This window comes from Saimiri boliviensis, chromosome 15 (assembly GCF_048565385.1).
Source record: "Saimiri boliviensis isolate mSaiBol1 chromosome 15, mSaiBol1.pri, whole genome shotgun sequence".
Lineage (NCBI taxonomy): Eukaryota > Metazoa > Chordata > Mammalia > Primates > Cebidae > Saimiri > Saimiri boliviensis.
The window spans coordinates 5219359-5241949 of NC_133463.1; the positions used below are offsets into that span (position 1 = coordinate 5219359).

Consider the following 22591-nt stretch of genomic DNA (forward strand, 5'->3'; position numbering starts at 1 on the left):
GATTCAATTTAACAGTTACCTCTACTGCTATTATTATTATTATTCAAGTTTTAATTTAACATTTATTGAAAATGAATTTTTTTTTAATTGTACTTTAGGTTCTGGTCTCTTGTCATTTAATGTGCTAGGGAAATTCCCTTTTTAATTCTACTTGTTTCCAAAGCATCCTATTTCTATTATGCCTATAATTCCCATTTTTGTCTTTTTTCTAGAGATTAAGAGATACGGTTTTTCTTTAGAATTATTATTTTCTGTGACACTCATAAAAGAACATCCTGAAAGTGCTGTATGTCTCCCCCACCGTGTAACTATTATACCCAAGTCCTGGCAATGATGGAAAAGAAAAATTACTTTTTGGCATCTGAGCGCAATTGAAAAGAGCTCCCTTTCTCTGTTTGGCATAGGAAATGGGAAGGTGAATGTTTGACTCAGAGAGCAAACACGTAGAAATATCCCTTACAGATCTGATAATCCCATTTTTATTAGGTGTATTCTCAGCTCGTTCCCAAAGCTAAACTCAGTTCAAAATAATAAAATTGCATACAATGATGATATTTTTTGAAGAATCATAGTGTGCTACTCTTAATATTTCAACCTGCAGAAAATTATAGAGGTTGGAAGACACAACAAACTCAAATGTCATAGTCTTAAGTCTCAAACATTTTACTTTTTTTTATGATTATATATACCACAACATTCTCTTTTTTCTTTCTTGCCAATAAAGAGGAGACATTACTAGAGAAACTGCGAGTTTTATCAGACTGAATTAAAACTAGAAACTCAGACTTAATTGAGAAATAATGCTTATGGGGATACAATTTATAATAACTAAAATTTCATCTTATTACAATGGTCTCAGAATGACAATCTAATCATATTTGTTAGATTGTTTATTCCTATAGAATTTACAGAACTCACATTATTTGAATTAAATATTGGTATAAAACTGTTAATGATACACATTGTATAACATTTTAAAAACAGGATTTAATAAAATATAATGCATGTATAGAAAGTTCCTAAAACATAGGCATACCATTTAATCATTAAAAAACAAACAAACAAAAAAACCTCAAACCCCTGTAGACAAGCTACATGTCAATTAAAGTCAATTGCTAGCCATTGTACTGCCTGCTCCCTACTTTACACAACCCACTTGCTTTCTTCTTAGGTAACTGTTATCTTGAAAGGCTTGGCAATAATGGCCTTGCTTTGCTATACCACTTTTTTCTTTCTAGCCATGAATGCATTCCAAATGCTATAGTTTATTTGAATCAAATCATATATATGTTTGACTCTGTATTGGTTTCTTTTAGTTAACATTACATTCCTTGAGAGTCATTCGTGTTCTATGTAGCTATAATTTAATAATTTTACTTGCTGTATACTCTTACTATGACACAGTGTGTTACTGCATTCATCTACAGAATATATATTGGACATACAGTTTATTGATATTTTCCACATCGGCACATTGTTGGGACTACTAAGGAGAATGCTTCTGTGAACGCTTGGGTACACGTGCTTCTTTAGTGCACTTGAACACAATGGTGTTCGGTTTACATGAGAAATGAGGAGTCGGAGGCGGGTGGATCACTTGAGGTCAGGAGTTCAAGACCAGCCTGGCCAACATGGTGAAAATAAACACAAAATACTAAAAATACAAAAAATTAGCTGAGTGTCATGGCACATACCTGTAATTCCAGCTACTTGGAGGCTGGGGCAGGAGAATCATTTGAACATAGGAGGCAGAGGTTGCAGTGAGCCAAGATTGAGCCACTGCACTTCAGCCTGGGCAACAGAGGGAGACTCCTCATTAAAAAAAAAAAAAGAAAAAGGAAAAAAAAAAGGGAGGCGTCCATCTCACAGCTGTGTTGGAGCGTCTCCATTACAACAGTTCCTCACCACAATTTAGCTCTTTCTGTCTTTTTAATTGTAGCTTTGGAAGGTAAACACAGGATATACAACAGTGGTTTTAAATTGCATGTCTTTGATGAACACTTTGGTTGAATACTTTCTCTAACTTGAATGTCCAAAATCTCTTTTCTAAAAAGCCTCATTAATGCTCTTGCCCACTTTCCTACTGGCTTTTCTGTTTTTGTTTTAGTCTATATTATTATTAATTGTTGTATTTTTGTTTACGTTACTCAGTAATATGTTTTGGAAAAAAATTTGTATTTGGCAGCATTGAGAAATTTACAAAATAGTTAAATTGTTTATTTAAAAGTTTTGTATTTTCTATATGTAGACTCATATTATCAACAACAATGATGGCCTTGTTGTATCTTCTATACCTAACATTTAATTTCTTTCTTTCCTTACCACATTGGGTAAAAGTTGAAAATTATTGATCATTAGTGGTAGTGGAAATTTCTCTTTTGTTACTGATATCCAATGAATAGTTTAATTAATTCACCATCAAATACATTTTTAGAAAATACTAATATCCTTATTTGGATTATGAATTTTTAAAAATTATATTTTAAAGATAATTTCCATTTTTAAAAACTCATAAATACACATTGAATTTTATCACTTTTTCTACATTTTTTGAGTACGTGATTTTAATAGTTCATTTGGTTCATTTTGTGAATTATATTGTGGCTTTAAAATCTCACTGTATTTAATTAATAAATTAATACCTCATATAAACAATGATTAAAATATAAATTTCCCTTTTCATGAATATTCTTGTCAGGTGCTGTTCCTTGAGATTCATTCTCATTGTTCACTCATTCATGTAAAGTTATGGCAGTCCATAAATTAAGTTTGGACTGATTACCCTTTTATTCTACTGTCTGGAAGACTTTACAAAAATTTAGATCATTTTAAAAAAACAGTTAATAGAAATTAAAAGATTCACAGGGTCCTCAAGCATTTTTATTTGAATGTTTTAAATCTCAGATTAAATTAATAACTATAGGATTCTTTATTTAAAACAAATTTCTTTCTGCATCTATTCTGACATTTGTCTAAGAATTAATATGTTTAATTTAATATTTTTTTGATATGGAGTCTTGCTCTGTTGCCCAGGCTGGAGTGTGGTGGTGCCATCTCAGCTCACTGCAACCTTCATCTGCTGGGTTCAAGTGATTCTCCTGCCTCAGCCTCTCCAGTAGCTGAGATTACAGACATTTGCCACCAAGCCTGGTTAATTTTTGTATTTTTTGTAGAGACGGAGTTTCGCTATGCTGACCAGACTGCTCTTGAACTCTTGACCTCAAGTGATCCACCCTCCTTGGCCTCCCAAAGTGCTGGGATTACAGACATTAGCCACTGCACCCAGAGACTCATTTAAATTTTAAAAGTAACTTGCAAAATATTATGTATAAGATCCTTTTAACATAATTATAATATCTGTAGAATCTGATATGGATATTAATAATTTATGTTGATGTTTGCCCTGAGTATTTATTATTCCCTATTGACAATTATTTTTTGTTTTGTTGAATACCCATTTGTATACATGTTTTCTTTTTCATTAGTGCCTGCATTCAATATTGTCTTTGTTTTTTTTCTTTCTTTCTTTCTTTTGGGTCTTTCTTTATCACGCTTTCTCTCTCACTAAAGTTTTTCTAACTTCTTAATCTAGATTCCTGAATTACAGATGTTCATATTTTAAAAAATGCATGCATATAAGGTATAAAAGCCGAAGAATAGCCTTTGTTGAATCTCTCATTTGATATTTCATATTTCACTGTCTTTTAGTTCAAACCATTTTTTAACTTCGTATTTTTTTCGAGAGGGCTCACAGCAACCTCTGCCTCCCGGGTTCAAGCAATTCTCCTGCCTCCGCCTCCCGAGTAGCTGGGATTACAGGCACGCACCACGACGCCTGGCTAATTTTATGTTTTAGTAGAGACGGGGTTTCTTCATGTTGGTCAGGATAGTCTCAAACCCCAACCTCATGTGCTCCACACACCTCAGCCTCCCAAAGTGTTGGGATCACAGGCGTGTGCCACCTCTCCCGGCCTGAACTTCATTTTTGATTTCTTCTTTGATCTGTGGAAGCATGTTGCTTAATTTTCACATATTTTGGAGGGGATAGTCTAATTTTTTGTGCATGTTGTTCTTTCATTTAATTCTATTTAGGACATCACATGTTATTTGGATGACGTATTTAATACCTGTTTTATTACCTAAATCTAATGATATAATTATTATAAAATTGTAATCATTTCTTGTCATTTCCAGTTCACTTGAAAATAATTTGTGCTCAGTTTTTTTCGTTGAGTCAAGTGTCTTAAATGCAATAAATTAAGCAGATTGTATTAATTGAATTGTTCAAAACTTTTGAGGCTAGATGGATTTTTAACTCTTATTTTATTAGTTATTCAATGAATTCTAGTAAACTTGTTCTACCATTATCAGTCTGTTCATTTCTTTTTTTGTAGGTCCATCAGTTTTCATTTCTTTTCTTTTTTTTTTTTTTTTTTTTTTTTTTTGAGACGGAGTTTCGCTCTTGTTACCCAGGCTGGAGTGCAATGGCGCGATCTCGGCTCACCCCAACCTCCGCCTCCTGGGTTCAAGCGATTCTCCTGCCTCAGCCTCCTGAGTAGCTGGGATTACAGGCACGCGCCACCATGCCCAGCTAATTTTTTGTATTTTTAGTAGAGACGGGGTTTCACCATGTTGACCAGGATGGTCTCGATCTCTTGACCTCATGATCCACCCGCCTCGGCCTCCCAAAGTGCTGGGATTACAGGCTTGAGCCACCGCGCCCGGCCCATTTCATATATTTTAAAGGTATGTTATCAGGCTGGGTGTTGTGGCTCAAACCTGTAATCCAAGCACTGTGGGAGGCCGAGGCTGGTGGATCATTTGAGATAAAGAATTTGAGACCAGATCGGCCAACATGATAAAATCCCACCTCTAAAAATACAAGTTTGCTGGGCTTGGTGGCGGGTGCCTGTAGTCCCAGCTACTTGGGAGGATGAGGCAGGAGAATCGCTTGAACCCAGGAGGTGGAGGTTGCAGTGAGCCGAGATCACACCACTGCATTGAAGCCTGGGCAACAGCGGGAGACCCTGTCAAAAAATAATAATAAATAAAAATAAATTAAATAAAGGTATGTTATCAGATATAAAAATCCAAGCATATGATATCTTTTTCATAGGTTTGACAGTATCGTTATGAAATGCCCTTTTTAATTTCTAGAAACAATTTTTGCCTTAGATCAACATTTTCTAATACCAGTATTGTTAAATAAATAGGTTTTTGGTCTCTGTTTGATATCATTTTTTAAAATTCTTTTGTTGACAAATTTTTTGTACTCTTAAGTTTTAGATATGCCTTACAGAGACAGAATATAGGATTTTCCTTTTGCTTTTATTTTTGTTTTATTTTATTTACTTTTTTTTTTTCAACTGTAGTATAAAATCCTTTATAAGAAGCCAGGCATGACAGCTCATTCTTGCAATCCCAGCACTTTAGAAGGCTGAGGTGAGCAGATCTCTTGAGGTCAGAAGTTCAAGACCAGCCGGGGCAACATAGCTAAACTTTGTCTCTACAAAATATAAAAATATTAGCCAGGAGTGGTACTTTGTGTGCCTATAGTCCTACTCAGGAGGCAGGAGTATCATTTGAGCTGAGGAGGTCATGTTAGGGCTGCAGTGAACTGTCACCACTGTAATTCAGCCCGGTTGATAGAGTAATACTCTCTCTCTCTCTCTCTCGCTCTCTCTCTCTCTCTCTATATATATATATGAGCACATTTATTCTATTTACCTGCCGTATAACTAATACCTTATTTTGATTACATTCTGCCACCTTAACATGTGCCTTACATTTTTCTGTCACATTTGTTTCTTTTTAATCTTCTTTTCTTTTGGGATTGATTATAAACAAATTGTTTATTTTTTTCTGTATATTTATTTTGAAGTTTCACGTATTTCACTAAAGTAGTTCCTTTTCTTTTTATACTTCTAGTAAGTGATTAGCTGAAAGATCACATCTGCTAAAGTTTTCACTTTACAACAGTGGCCCAGAGTATTTTGTAGACTCTTGAATGTTCTTTGCATACTTTTAGAGGATCTGGAAGTTCAAAACTATTTTCATGACAAAATGTAGATGGTATTTGCCTTTTAGACTCTAATTCCTTTATAGGTATAAAGTGAAAGTTTTCCAGAAGCAAAACGATGTGTGGTATCACAAGAGAAGGAATGCAGAAACATATCAGAAATCATCTGCCTTCTATTAAACCAGACTTTAATCTACACATTGCCACTCTTCTTACTAAAATTTTTTGGGAGTTTTTCTCATAAAATAAGTTATACACATTAAGATATAAGGAACTAATCTTTGTATTTTAAGTGAATTCATAAATATATATTTTTAAATTGTAATTTGATTCTCTTTTTTTTTTTTTTTTTTTTTTTTTGAGATGGAGTTTCGCTCTTGTTACCCAGGCTGGAGTGCAATGGCACGATCTCGGCTCACCACAACCTCCACCTCCTGGGTTCAGGCAATTCTCCTGCCTCAGCCTCCTGAGTAGCTGGGATTACAGGCACGTGCCACCATGCCCAGCTAATTTTTTGTATTTTTAGTAGAGACGGGGTTTCACCATGTTGACCAGGATGGTCTCGATCTCTTGACCTCGTGATCCACCCGCCTCGGCCTCCCAAAAGTGCTGGGATTACAGGCTTGAGCCACCGCGCCCGGCCTTGGAATTTGATTCTCTATAATGGAAATATAGTTTTATTTTCTATGGTAGGATGTGAAAGACATATCACAATAAAACCTGCAAAATTCCTTCTGTAAGATTTTAAGAATATTAAGCATTCTTATTCCAAAAAGTTTCAAACTATTTACCCTTTTATACACTTGTACAGTGTTTACTTTAGAGATTACCACTTTTGCATTTGAAATAGCTAGAGATTACAAAATATATCTTTAACTACTAAAATATAATGTTAAATGTTACTAATATCATCTTTCTATGTAAGAAATTCAGATCACTTTAAATAAAACTGTTTTGTTTTGTTTAGTTTTGTTTTGTTTGTCTTCTTGTCACTCTTACTATGTTTTTTGTTGTCTTTGGTTTTCTGAAGACTCATGCTGAAGTGCCTTGGCGTGTTTTTATTTATCTAGCTTTTGTTTTGCTTGTCTTCTGAATCTGTGTATTGACTTATTTTTATCTATTTGGGAAAATTCTTCACCATCATCTCTTTAAATATACCTTCTGTTCATTCCCTTTCTTTGTTGTGCTTGGGTTGGGACTCAGGAAGTTTTGTGTTTCTCACTGTAATACCTTTTTCTCTTATTCTCATGTATGTTTTCCCAAACTTTTGTCTTTCCAATCATTATTCTAGAAATTTTTTCTGAGCCATCTTTCTATTCACTAATTATTTCTTTAGCTGTTTTTTAATATGTTGTTAAACCCAAATGTATGTTTTATAAATATTGTCTAATTTCTAATAAGAACAATTTATAATCTATTATCTATTATGTACTTTGATGGAAGTTTCAATCTTGTATCTTATATTCTTATACATAGCAAACCTAGTTAAATTAATATCTGTATAAGAAAATTTCAATATCTAAAATGCCTAAATATTCAGTTCTGCTGTCTGTTGTTTTTCTTTGTCATGTTTTTCTCCTGATGTAGTTTATGAAGTTTTATTTCCTTATATTCTGGTTATTTTTATTCTGTTCCAAGAAACAGTGCTTATGAAAATCTATTGACACAAGTAATATTATTGTCATCCAGAAAGGATTTCTATTTTATTTAGTCAAGAGCCTGAGAGAACTCTGGGATCATCATGAACCATTTCAAGCTTGATATTTTCTGGATCATTTCAGTGGCTTAAATCTGAGCTCCAGTCTTTGCAAGGGCTTGATGACTTCTGCCTTAGCTTTGTTATTAGGATGCTATTATTTCTGATCCTAATTAAAAATAGAGCATGTTTATGAAGACCTTCACATGTGGAGAATCCTGGACTTTGATATTTTGATCCAATCCTGTGAGATTCACCGGTATAGTTGAGTCCCTTATGTGACATTTCTGTATAGAAAGTGCATCTATGGCAAAAATTGATCCCACATTTGTATTAATGATTAACCTCTCTCAATTTTCAGATTACTATAAATTTTTCCTTGTTGTTTTTTAATATCTTGTAAAATATCTAGTGCTTTAAGCATATTTTTTCCAGTTTCCTAAGGTAACATTAGATGGTAGGTTGTCTATATTCTCTAACATGCAACTATTGGAAGTGTAAACTGTCATATCCTTTTATTTTTAACTCATGTAATTATTTTGACACATTAAATATTTATTAAACCAAGTCATACTTTTCTTTATGGGATGGTTATCTATTACGCTTCATTTACTCTTTCAAAACTCTCATGTTATCTGATCAACTATACCAAACCATATAAGCAATACAAAATAATCAATTATTATAGCTGATTCTTATTATGTTATTATTAACCAGTGAAATCTCTGTGTAATGCATATGTTAGTAACCTAAAAGATTACAGAATACATTAGATAATGAGAAGAGCAAGGCATCTTCGTTCAAATTCAAATTCTAATTTGTACCAAGTTTGATTCATTTGTTAAGCTAATTTATTTAAATCACAATCCCTTAATTCATTAATTCAGAGACTTTATATCTCAGAGCCTTATTGTAAGACAAACTGAGATAATGAGATGGTGAACAGTCTAATTATTTTAGAGGGTAAACATAATTAATGGAAAGAAGATGGGATCTGTGAATAGACAACAGTAATATTCCAAAACTTGCATTTCAAATTCTTGCATTGTTATTTGTCAATTGTTACCATATTAATGCTGTACAACACACCTCCCCCATTCTAGCTGAAATACAACAATAAATATTTCTTTCTCTCTGAAAGTGAACTGCTTGTCATTAACCACCAGCATGAAGCTAGCTGGGCTTGGTCCAGGCATTAAGCTGGGCTCTGGTCTGCTGTACGTGTTCCTATCCTAGGTATGAGTTTTTCATGGTAATGGCAAAAGCACCAATACTAAACTAACTCTACTTGTGTCATGTTCACTAATATCCTATTGATGACAGAAGGTCTCATGAGCCAAAAAACAAAAAGAAAAAAAAAATGTCTAAGGGGGGGGAATTAACTCCGCCAACCATAAAGCCAATATAAATTATAGGAAGTGAGAAATACATCTTTGCACATAGAGTTGTGATGAGAAAGAAACGGAAGCCACGTGAATATGTTGTTAGAAATGTCATGATCATTTATTAAGTATTTATGTGTATATTTGACTCTTACAAAAACCAGATCATAAAGAGAAGAGTGGCTTATCTCACAAAGTCTTTGCTGGGGAAATCGATCTACCTATGTTTAAGCACTAGCAGCTAAAGAGTTAGTTTTAATGCCATTTAATATAGGAATACACTAGCATAGATTGTATTCATGGAAGGTCAGTGATTAAAGGAGGACGTTTATAATTCTCCCGTCAGGCACAGAGAAGAAGTACTGCACCTCCCTAGGGTAACGCCGCAAGATGTCTCTCTGACTTGATTCCTTTACTCACTTTAACATTGTGTATTGAAGCACATTCCCAGTTAACAAAATGTCAGTGATTGGTAAACAGGTGGGATCCATCAATGAATTCTATCACAAATAAATATTTTTTCTGTAATAATTGGTAAAGTGGGAAATATAATCCATGGCAGGTTGGATGGCATAAATAAACATTGGATAAATGCTGATGGAAACATACAAGAAATTCTTGTGAGAGGTTTACATTCATTTACTGCAGTTAAATCTAGCTTAATGTACTTTATTGCGTCAATCAATGTGATCATTTTGTGTGAGTTTATAATACTACCTGAAAATAAAATATTTTTGATATTTATATCTAAATATCTTTTAGACATAAGATATCTAAAATAAAAAGTTTTTGACAGTTGATTGCGTTCTGTTTTCTTGCAGATTGTCTACATGGGCTGGTGTGAGGCCCGGGAGCAAGACCCCCTTCAGGACAGAGTGTACTCCCCAACCTTCCTGGCCCTGAGGGGCTCATGTCTGTACAAGTTTCTGGCACCTCCAGTAAGGGTTTTATCCAAATGTATTGGTCTTTTCCATATTATCACAACCGATTGACACCAATTTGACAACATCAAAGAGTATACTATCAATATTTTAAAAAAATATGATAGAGAAAAAAATAGAAACCAGTTTATCTGATTTAACTTACTAAAAATACATTTTCTGATGTAAACATTTATTTATCACCCTGGAAAAGTCTGGAAATTAGTTATTTATAAATAGTGAATCTATAAAATAATGGTTCAAATTATAATGCTGTTAAAAATCCCATGAAGTCATGGGAAAGGATATTTTAAGAAATATTTTCAAGCATATATCAGGGTATTTTGTTCATTGAATAAAAACTAATCAATATATCAGAAGTGGAATAAAGAAAGAATAAACTGTTTTAGAGCTCTACATGAATGAACATATTTACTAAACTTATTTTCAAAGGATCTTTCGAAAGTTTTAAAAAATGTATTCAGTATTTTTAATTACTAGTAATTTATTATTAGCAAAGAATAATAGGAAATCTCAAAATGATAGCATCTTGTCTAGCTGTTATTAAATCTATCTTACCCTAGTGGTAATTCCATAAGATGATGTTAACTCTCAGATTGTTTGTTTAAATTAGAGGATTCCATGCTTGGCAAACATCACAAATACATTCTGGTAAGCTATCATTTATGACAGTCGAACTATATTTATCTATGTTGTACAGGTCTCGCTAAGTAAAATCAATAGCATTTTTATCTTCTATTATACTCTGTATTCAAGTTATTGAGATTTGTATTAAATATGTATAGATACCTATTGGACCTTGCCTTGCTTTTGGAAACATGTACTTTGCACCACAGAAAACACTTAATAAATATTTATTGAATATAAATAGCACACGGCAGATCAGTCTCTTTCAGGTTTAATGATACATAGGATTTAGAAATCATCAGATCTGACTTGGCTGCTGTTTTAAATATCTGTGTCTACACAAAGTTTAAAGCACTAGGCAGGCTGGGAAAAATTAACATTTATGTATTTTACTTTATTGCTACAAAGAATAATTTCTTTGACAAGACAAGTAAATATATGTTTCCAATCTAAGTAAGTGAAATAACTGCATTGTGATTTTGGTGTGTTTGCAATGTCACAGTCATCCTGGAATTTCTTCTTATAAATTATGTATATTAAAAAAAATAGAGCTGTGTTGAGGTCTAGTATTCTCTGTATTTAACCAGTAAATAGAGAAAAAAAATTGTTTGTGGAACGTAAGTATTTAGTATTTATCGGTAGAGAATATATACATTATTTAAGATACCTAAGGACACTGGGCACCTGAGAACTGTTGCACATAACATAAATCATTTGCTGAAAGCATAAGACAAATGGTGACGAACCTTGGAATAGAGGAAACGAAAGTATTGTGTAGGGTCCTTTATGAACATAGCTTCACAGATGAGAGACTAAATGGACACATCTGTGAAAGTTTTGCTTATTTTTCACCATATTTATGCAAATCAAATAGAGTGGTAAATAACTTTCTCAGACAAATTACACAATATTTTCTTATCTCTTAAGGTAACCACCTGGGACTGGACGAGAGCAGAGAAAACATTCTCAGTTTATGAGATTATGTGCAAGATCCTCAAGGTATGATCAGTAATAAGTCAGTATTTGAATGGCTTTTCTTCAGTGAATAGTACCTCTGGGCTCATAAGTAGCTCACAAAAACAAATGATTCATGGAATGAAAGAAGAGACAAGATAAAGACAAATGAAAGAGAAAGAAAATAAACTAGACCAAAAAAGAAAAAAAATCAAAAATACAGAATGCACAGAAGTGCACTGGCACTAGGCTATCTGCTTAAATAACTAGCAAGCAGACTCTGCAGTCCCACTGTGAGTGAGGGAAGTGGGAGCAGCTCCGCCGGAGTTCACTGAGGAAGAAGAAAGTTAAGAAAGTTCAGTCGAAAGTAGTCTGAATTTAAATGTCAGTTGTTACCACTTTTTAAAAAAATTCTTTTATTTATTTATTTTTTCTCAATGAAATTGCAAAAAAGAAAGATTTGGGTAAAACCTGGAATTAGAAAATGTAGAAAATACAAAGATAAAAGGAAAGAAAAGTTTTGCTGTTTTGTTCTTAATCTCATGGCTTGACCATCTTTTTGTGTATGTGAAAGAACATACGATCATCATATATCAGCTGAATTTCATGCCATCCACAGGATTATTGCAATAGCAAGCCATCACAAATTCTGTAAAATATCATATGATTTCCACAGAATTTTTTAAAGAATTAAAATTGGAGTAACCTAATATATATTCATTTTCTACTGTAGGGTTTGTACGCTTGGACTCCCCACAGATTGATAATTAAATTCGTGCCTCGGGTTGACCTTGTTTCTATATCCAAGGGGAACTCATTTCCCTGTGCTTTATGTTAGCTATTTCTCTTCTGGTTAAAGACTTAGCAGAGTAAAAAGTCCTGAAACATTTTAAATATAATAAAATGCCTCAAAAGTATCTGATGGCAGAGAGACAAAATATAATTACCTCAAAAGTGTTCATAGTTTCTATTCCTTATAGAGAATTTTGGATTAAAGCTGAAGTTCCCTGAAGTGCAAAATCCAACTAAAAATATAACTCATTGATTGTTCATCTCTGTACATGCTTTGAGTTATTTTGTAGGAACAATGGTTTAAGGATACCCTGAAATACTTGAGTGTGTTGTTAGTAAAGAAGGGTCTGACAATTTCTAAAACAGGTAACCGCTATCCGAGGAAAAGGAGATCCTACCCAACTCCCGTTTTCTGAAATAATTGGTAAAACGGCTAATGAGATAGCTTTCTGATTGTGTATTTTTAGCAAAGCTACTCGTGGAATTAGATTTAGAAAAGAAAGAAGGACGTAAAGAAAAAGAAAGAAGAAGGAGGGAAGAAATGAAGGAAGGAAGAGAAAGGAAAGAGAGAGAGAGGGAGGGAGGGAGGAAAGGGAAGGAAGAACAGGGAGGGAGAGAAGAAAGGGAAGAAGGAGAGAAGGAAGGAGGGAGGGAGGGAGGGAGGGAGATAAGGGGAGGAGAGGGGAGAGCAGGGAGGGAAGGAAGGAGGGAGGAGGTGAGGGAAACAAAGAAATTTGCCTCAACAAATCAGCTTCATTTGTCTATTCTCTATCTATACGCTAACGTAACTTTTTCATACTTATAATGCAACACATATTTACATATTCTTACTTAGACTTATTTTCTAACTACTTTCCAAGTGGTTACAAGATCTTTAAAATCCTCTCTTTAAAATAAAGCTATTTAAACATTAGAACGTAATGCAGTTTATTATAATACTTTAAAAAGGATAATTTTAAAGGAATAATAAAAAAAATTATGTTTACCTCCATTGCCATATACAAACACTCGATATTTTGTATCTCTGTTAAAATATTTGACAAAGTAAGCTTGTACAATTCATGATCTGCTTTTCTGTGTAAAAATATGGCTTGAGATTTTTTTTCTATGACAGTCAATGTTCTTCAAAAACACCGATAACTTTTCGATAGATTTCGTCTGTCCCATCATTTGGCTGTATTCATTGAGTCTACTTTAAAGTTTTACATTTAGATTTCTCCTGCCACTTGTTCTTGCTATCAGGCATATCACAACAATCATTCTTTGAATGGTTAAGCAGAAAATTAAGTGTTTGCTATATCCCAGGTAATCTCAGCACTTGTTATGTGGCTGAGAAAAATGCCGAAAACGTGGCCACTTTAATTAAGCTTGCATTTTATTAGATGTTAACTAAATCAATAAAGGAGACAAAAAAAGTAAATAAATCAATGAGACAAAATAAAAATATGTAGGAAGGCCTGATCTTTGCTCAGAGACTTTTATGCTAATTCTTATTTCCTTTTAAATTCTGAGCTTTGGAAATCCCATGTGGAAAAATATTTTAACATATTCAAGATACTAAATCCATGTGACCAAATTGCCTCCTACAAAAGTCATCTTGACTTAGGCTGCCATCAGAAGTGTCTTTGAGAGTGCCTGTAATATTTACACTCTGACCAAACTAAAATCAAAGACTACGTCTCATTTTAACTTTCTATATAAAATTTTCTATAAGCCTTAGTTTACTTGAATTTTTTTTTTTAAAGTTAAGTTCTGGGACACATGTGCAGGTTTGTTACTACGCCATGGTGGTTTGCTGCACCTATCCACCCTCCATCTAGGTTTCAAGCCCTGCGTGCATTAAGTATTTGTCCTAATGTTCTCCTTCCCCTTGCCCTCAAACTCTTGACAGGCCCCGGTGTGTGATGTTCTACTTGGGAAAATTTTTACATAGGTTAGTGAGGCCTGGAGATAAGTATTCTCAGACATCAAATACAATGTAAATCTACCTTCAGTTGTATGTAATTAAGGAAGGTCCCTCCCACTAGTACGTACAATGCTGGTGCTTTGTGCTTTATGGCTTGACATCAAACATATAAAGCCATCCTTCAAGCTTCCCTTTTCCCAAAGGAAAATTTCATGTAGCATAAAAATAGAGGTGAGGCTATGGCCAAATGGCTTATTTTTGATGCCAAATGGCTTATTTTCCTGTATGCAGATTACACTGTGGCCTTCTCCTGTGTCAGGATCAGCAGTTGGAAAATGATTAGTTTGGTAAGGAAGCCAGCGAGATTGGTGGGACTGGTGAGCAAATCAGGAGAATCTTCTACAACCCCGCCCTCTCCTGCCATGAGGTAGCAGTTCCGATGCAAGCTGTGCAAGTTGTAGATTTCTGCCTCCAGGAAGTGACCCCTCAGATGAGGCTAATTAAAAGTCAGATTTGAATATCTGGATCACAGAACAACTGGCCTGTGACCATTAATCAGGAAAATCCTGTCCCTTCTGATACGTTGATGATGAAGCTACAGCAGTAATAACAAAAATGAAGTAATAAAGTTCATCTGGTATATGTAGCTTGCCTGTAAGTGCCAGATATTGTCTTTAGTGCTTAGTATATGAATTCAGTTTACATTTATATAATCTGTCAGTTATTGTTATTCCCATTTTACAGATATGGAAACTGAGGTCAAAAAGCTTAAGTAAATAGCCTAAGTTTACATAGCTAGTAAATTTCAGAGCTAAAGATATGAAACTTGCAATGCCTCAAAATTCTGCACTGATACATTATACTGCACTTACTACACTGTCTCTTTCTCTCTCTAAGTGCAAATATTTATAATTGGGGGAAAAAATGGGAACCAGAGAGCCAGCCTGGTACTGAGGAGAGAGCAAAAGTTTCAGAATAAGAGGCACCTGGCAACAAATGCCACTTCTGTTACTAAAACCATTACCCTTTACAAGTGTATTGGGCACTATGAACTTCAGTTCTTCATCTGTGAAATGCAGCTGTTGATGCATACGGTGTTGTGAAGATTAGCAATTTGTTAACTGATTTGTGAATGCCTTTTTGTCTGTTAATTCACATTACAGTTACTCGGAGTACCTTCTGTGTGCCTGTAATATGTAAACTTTCCCAGAAGTACAAATAAGTGTGTGTCCTCTCAACAATGCAAACAAGTTTGTTGCAGCTGTAGTCAACTTGAGTGTGAAGTTGGTGTTGGTGTTTGGATGGAACAGATCATGGGAAAAGGCCATAATAAAGCACATCAACCTTATCTGAGGAACAAAGGACAGCCATTAAAGCATGTCAAGCATGGGGAGAGACTGAGCTTGCCCATTTAAAAATCCTCTTTGAATCCAGCGTGAGATGGTGTTGAAGGGGCCAGCGGGGAATGCTCCTGGAGCAACTTCTGGTCAACAAGCGTATGGCCAGTGGGCCGGGGAGGCAGAGGAGAGGGATATTGAACACCTGCCCCTTTCAGAGCTAGCATTAGACGTAGCAAGAATAAGTCTTTGGACCATAAGGATCATTTTTTAGGTTTTTTTTATGATACTGTTTTTCAGCCTGACATTACAATTAAGTTTAAATGTTTGAATAAAGTATACATAGGGAACAATATTGTCACACTGATATTCTTCTAGAATCATTTTTAGGAAAACAAAAACAGAAAACATGGCTGGCAGTGTTGAATGAGGGCGGTGCTCAGAGTGAATGTAGGTGGGAGATGGGGAAGGAGGAAGAGGGATTGATCAACTAAGTAGATACGTTATGGGGAAAGTGAAATAGGAGCCTGATTTCTCACTGTCAGAGATGAAAGTCATAAACACAGAAAGAAAGGAGCCTAGAAGAAACTCTTAGTTACTGGATTAGAATTAGAAATATTGCTATGCAACCTCAGTTTGCAATGCATGTGTTTATACGTACGTGTGTGTGTGTGTGTGTGTATTTGTGTTCAGCTGTACCTTACTTACTCTGTCCCCAAAATATCCGGGGTCAGAGTTCTCAATAGAAAGGAGCACACTCAGCAAAGCTCTCTGTTTCTCAATATTATTCACTACAAAGAGCCAAAACTCTGTAGATAAATGTTTGATGGCTGGGTTGTGGCATAGAAAGTAAAAGATGAGGCTAAGTCATACTACTGTGCTACAAAATAAAGAGGTGCTCAGAAAATGATGGAGACAGATCAAAAGACACAAAAGCTACTTCCAAGAGCATCCATTGGGCAAATTCAGGACAAGTTGAGCTCAAGTCTGGGCTAAAATAAATGTTAGCAATGGATTATAACCCAACAAATAAAATAAGAAACCACGAATCTATTGTCATAAAACTATATAAGTGGAAAATTTGACAAGGGACAGAGAATTTGCAAAATTTCAAAGTACCTCCTCAGAAAGAACTTACTGTAATTATGAAAGAAGAAAGAAGAACATTACAGGGCACAGAAGTGACAGCATAGCCTTAATAAATTGATCAGAGGGAACATTTCATTAATGCCACACATCAAAAATTTTGCACGTCTGATATGGTGATAGACTATCATAATTAGCAGAATAGCAAGCCCATGACATTCCTGCTAAAGCAGTGTATAAATGAAATCTAACTAGGAGGAAGCATTGATCTAATGTGATGTAAATAAGAAAGCCAAAGTCATCTAACCAAATCTAATGTGATTTAACCAATTCTAGTCCTGAGAAAATGTCCAACAAACCCCAATGAGGCATATTTTATAAAATAAATGTCCTATTTTCTTCAATATTGTCAAAGTCATTAAAGTTAGGGAAAGATCAAGGCACTGTTCCCACTGAAGGCAACTACCAAGAGAGAACAACCTCATGCAGCAGAGGATTTTGAACTAGTGGGTCATGAATGAAGCCCAAGGTGTAGACCACATCAGAGTCCTTGCTTTGGTGATTGCATTGTGTTTACGTAGGAAAATGCCCAAATGTTCTTGTTTGCAGAAGGTATACACACATTAAATTATGAGGGTGAGAGCTGATGAGGTATCACAATGGTAGTTACCAAACAGTTCATAAAATAAATACCTGTGATTCACTTGCAGGTGTTCTTTAAATCCGATTGCATTAAAAATTATTTCATGTCTGGAGTTTCTATATGAATAGAATTACAAAACTAGCAAACAAGGAAAAACAAACATGCCTCATGTAGAGGCAGTGCAGTAAATCATTACAGAAACCCCTAAAGGCAACCAGGCTTGTATAAATGTTCTAAGACAGTGCTAAAATTGTGCTCGAATTAAGAATAGCTAAGAAGAAATACTTCCAAAAATAAGTGAAATAAAAAAGACATAAATAGCAAAAAAAAAAAAAACTTCTTTTAAAAATTAAAATAACGGCCGGGCGCGGTGGCTCAAGCCTGTAATCCCAGCACTTTGGGAGGCCAAGCCTGGTGGATCACGAGGTCAAGAGATCAAGGCCATCCTGGTCAAAACATGGTGAAACCCCGTCTCTACTAAAAATACAAAAAGTTAGCTGGGCATGGTGGCATGTGCCTGTAATCCCAGCTACTCAGGAGGCTGAGGCAGGAGAATTGCCTGAACCCAGGAGGCGGAGGTTGCGGTGAGCCGAGATCGCGCCATTGCACTCCAGCCTGGATAACAAGAGTGAAACTCCGTCTCAAAAAAAATAAATAAATAAAATAATGGAATAATTACATCTTAAATAAATAATGTGTCTATTTATAATCCTCATATTTTGATATCAAATATTATTATATTTTCCCATATCCCATATTTACTGTATTTGGGTTTAGAAAGCAAAATCTAATATTATTATTTCTTTTATCACAACTGCTTACACTTTTAAGAGAAAAGAGATGCTCAAAATTAGCACGCTTATAATATGGTTTAAAATAAAAGCAAAATAAAACAATATAAAAAATACAGAAATATATAATGTATACATTAATTAAGATATAACAGAGGATAATACATGATATGAGTATGTTGATTTCATTATTATGCAAGTGCTAAATATTTAGGAGAGACAAAAATGTTTCCAGCAGACTGAAATTTATGTGGAGAATCATTTTACAGTAGAATTTTATATCAATGACAGGTATTAGTAGAAACTATTGTAAGAACACCAAAGTAACCACCTTTTAAAAAAGTTACATTTTAGGGAGGCCATGTGTCTTTATCTGTTACTCTTGCTAAAACTGAATACCACAGACTGAGTAGTTGATAAGGAATAGAGGTTTAATTTTTAGCTCATGGGTTTGGAGGCTGTGAAGTCAAAGAGCATAATGCTTGCATGTGGTGAGGGTCTCCCAGCTGTGGCATTATCACAGGGGGAAGCATCACAAGGCATGACAGCAAGCCTAGTAACTCAGATCTTTTTCTTCTCTTATAAAGCTACTTGACCCATCACAGGGCCCCATTCTGATGACCTTTTCCAATTCTAATTGCCTCCCCAAGTCACCACCTCTTAGCAACTTATAAATTTGGTTATTAAGTTTGTAAGGAATAAAGTTTTGGGGACACGTTCAAACCACAGTACCATCTTAAGTAAAAAGAAGCGTCTCTGCACTTTTCTGACTATGTTTACGTTTTCATTTTAAATAATTTTTCTTAAAAACTTTATTGAATGCTTTACATTTTATTAAGTAATTTAAAATTAACATGGTTCCTTTTTTACTGTAACATTTTAGAATTAAATTAGCATAAAAAGTTTAGTCCTTTCCTAAACTACAAGCTTCTGAAAATATGTTTTTATCTTTTCCTCTGATAATAGAACTTTAATTCCCTGGTGATTTTTAAGAGACATTACAGGCTGTGCACTTAGATTTTAGTGTTGCTGCCCTGGGTGGGAACTAAGGTTCAGCCATTCCCAGTTCTGTCTATAAACGTGCCTTAGAGATCGCATCAGAAGGAAGTCACTGTTCTTAATGAGAACACATGGACATAGGAAGAGGAACAGCACACACTAGAAACTGTTGAGGGATGCGAGTGAGGGGAAGGAACTTGGAGCATGGGTCAACAGGGGCAGCAAACCACCATGGCACACACATACCTGTGTAACAAACCTGCACATTCTACACGTGTATCCTGAACTTAAAGTAAAATTTAAAAAGGAAGAAATAAGAGAAAACAATAATACAAGTGTTCTTGATATTTGTGCTGTCATTTTCTTAGAATAATATCAAAATCTATTATTAACATTATTTTTTATAGAAACTTAGCAACACACATCCAACACTCTCTACTTCCTGTTACTTAACCTTTACATATTTTAAATAGTTGAATTGATAAGTTATATTGCTCAACATTTCTTTTCATTATAAATAGAGAGAGTGAAGATTACAGGTGTGCTCAGCAGTAACTACTCACCCACTGAGTACAGAAAACCCATAAGGACCCAACATTTTGGGATTATGCTGCTCTGTGTCCTTACCATATCCAGACAAGTCCTATTTCTGGAAAATGTGGTTTTACAGGGCTGTGATGTTTACATTAAATGGGTCAACATATTTATCTTGCTTGAAATGACTTTGGAGCAAGTCAAGTTTTTGAATTTTTAAGGAACTTATATACTTGATTTATTAACCTTAAGTGACACAATTTCATTGTTGTTTGTGTTTCTCCTTCAGCTTGGGAAATTTAAAATTATGTCACATATATAAAGTTAAGGGAATGTTCAGCCAAACTCTATCCGAAAAATTTCCAATTAACTCATATATATGTAGATAATAAAATTAGAAGCATGTAAATTTTACCTTTGGGATTACATCCATCCATAGCTGGCTTTGTCAAAACTGATATTGTTCAAAATATTTTGTAAAACTATCTATTAAGGAAATGGTTTATAGTGTTCCAATTTGTTGTGACAAAGAGTAGTTGAGAGTGAAATAATGCACCCCTGTGGAATGTTTTCTTTTCCAAGGATATATCTAAGGATATAGGTAAACACACACATACACACACAACTGAATGTGTATACATGTATTTTATCATTATGTCTTAGAGGTATTGGTTATAATGGCTTTTAAATAATAATGGTTTTTAAATAATAATATTTAAATATAAAAATTCCCTGTTTTTAAATCAAAACATGGAATAATATTCAATTTTGCTGCAGTATTATTACAATATAACTGGTTAAATGTTTGCTCTGGATAACAGCCAGTGGACTTTACAGAAACTAAGACAAGTTTTCTGACTGTATTTATGGTTACCATTTATTTCTGAAAATAATCTTATTTTTGTTTCTGTAAATACATTTATACTTTAGTTATTCATTAGGTACTAAGTGTTATTTTTTTGTATGTCTAATTAACATGGATTAGTGGATTAGTTGGTCAAGAGAAAGAGTAGTGATGAGTTAATAGAACAAACCTGTCTCATGTTACCTGAGCTTGAATCCTGACCTCAATTAATATCAACAATATATCAGTGATATATTACGTTCAGAATCCTCATTTTTAAATAAGGAATTATAATTATAGCCACATTGTAGAGTAAGTATTATGACTAAGCACGTTCAAACTAAGTACTTTGTAAACACTGAATACATGTTAGTGATTTCTGATTCTAAATTGCTTGTGAAATAAATGCTGCCCTCGAAGTAGTATCAGTCATGCACACCATGGCAATTCCCTTATTTTTTATCTAGTGTCATTCTCCCGTTTTCCAAATGATATAACTTTCTGGCAAATCTGAAGACATAGATTTATTCTACCTTAGTCTAAATAGGCATTTGAATGAGTTGTGCCTCCAACCTTGGAATCAGAGAACAATCATCTGAGCAAGTGCTTGCTTGACATTAAGAGAGTGGATTTATTTCTCTGGTAGGGAGCTGACATTGGATTATATTTGGAAATTTTGAAGATTGCTTTTCTCTGGGCATGGGTTAAACTGAATTACAACCACATACAGTATGTAAAGGAAATTGAGAGGGTGTCAAGATCAGAAATAAGGCTACTGCTCAATGGTATGTCATATGCAGATGCCTCTGTTTGGGCAAAAGGAGTCTACATGGGCTCTCTTTGGCCTTCTGTTGCATGGTTTCAAGAGCAGACATGGACATATAACGTTGGCCTGTTATCCCCTAGAGTGCTCCTCTTTCTCCACTGTCCTCAGTCACCAGAAGTCTTCTGAGGATAATGATTGACTCCATCATATACAAGTCCTAAAACTTGCTGAATCATCTGCTTAGGTTTCATGTCAGTGGGAGGAGGAGGCCAGTCACGCTGTGCAGATAACTTCTTCAGAAAGGATAGTGGATGTGACGGCAATTTTATTTTAAAGGCTTGCTTAATAACACAATTCAAACAGAATGAATCAGATAACATTCTCCTTTCTCCACATTCTCACACTGAATTTGCAAATCACGTCAGGATCCACTGTTCAGTGCACTCTTTATGAGCTTCAGCCTCTTGACTTAGGGGAACATGGCTGTGAAGCTGTAGTTGGTCAATACAAATTACATGAATGGTATCAAAACACTAAGAATACAATTTTCATTTTTTTCTCATTGGACTTTAAGTGTTATTCTTAGTAGGCATCATTTTCAGATTATTTTTCTGCTCAGAATGAGCCAGCAATGCTAAGAATTTTTGAAACTTACTTCTTGGGAATTCCCAGCCGATTTCCAACTGCCTTGCATTAAATGTTATTTATATGCCAAGGATTCTAAATTTATTCAGAGCTATTCCTTGCATTTCAAACAAATGCTTTTAATGCCTTCTGGATGATTCCGTATAGATGTCTAATGAACACCTCAAACACAACAAACACAACGTATCCTCCAACTCTGCAGACACACGCGTCAGTCAAGAGATATTTTAGCTTTTCAGTTGCTCATGCATAAGACCTTGGAGTCACTCCCAGAATTTTTTATCATGACCCATATCCCACACATCAGCAAAACATAGCCCAAACCACTGCGGTGACATTGGTCGTCCTCAGGCCTCCACTGTGTCAGTCTCACATTTCCTACCCGATTCCCACTTTGACCCTCGCCTCCTATCAGTTTCCAGTTTGACTCAGAGTAAAAGACAAAGTTCTCAGGGCTCTTTGTAAAATCTCTCCCCCCACACCCTCAGACCTCCCCTGTCTGCTCTAGTCTCTTGCTACCCACCCAATTAACTCAGGCCAATTCCACTCTCTTGTTGAGGCATATACCCGCCTGAGATCCTTTGAAGTTTTTGCCTTCCCCTCCAAATATCTTAAATGGTTTAGTCTTT

At 34.8% G+C, this 22591-nt stretch overlaps 1 protein-coding gene across 3 annotated transcripts in view; it reads left to right on the forward strand.

The window, feature by feature from the left end:
- Positions 1 to 22591, forward strand: part of SNTG1 (syntrophin gamma 1) — a 756922-nt gene that overhangs the window by 660191 nt on the left and 74140 nt on the right. For all 3 annotated transcript variants that reach the window (XM_074386645.1, XM_074386647.1, XM_074386646.1), the window contains 2 exons: positions 9919 to 10035; positions 11593 to 11664. In XM_074386645.1, coding sequence (XP_074242746.1) covers positions 9919 to 10035; positions 11593 to 11664 — 189 coding nt within the window. The remainder of the gene's footprint in view (positions 1 to 9918; positions 10036 to 11592; positions 11665 to 22591) is intronic.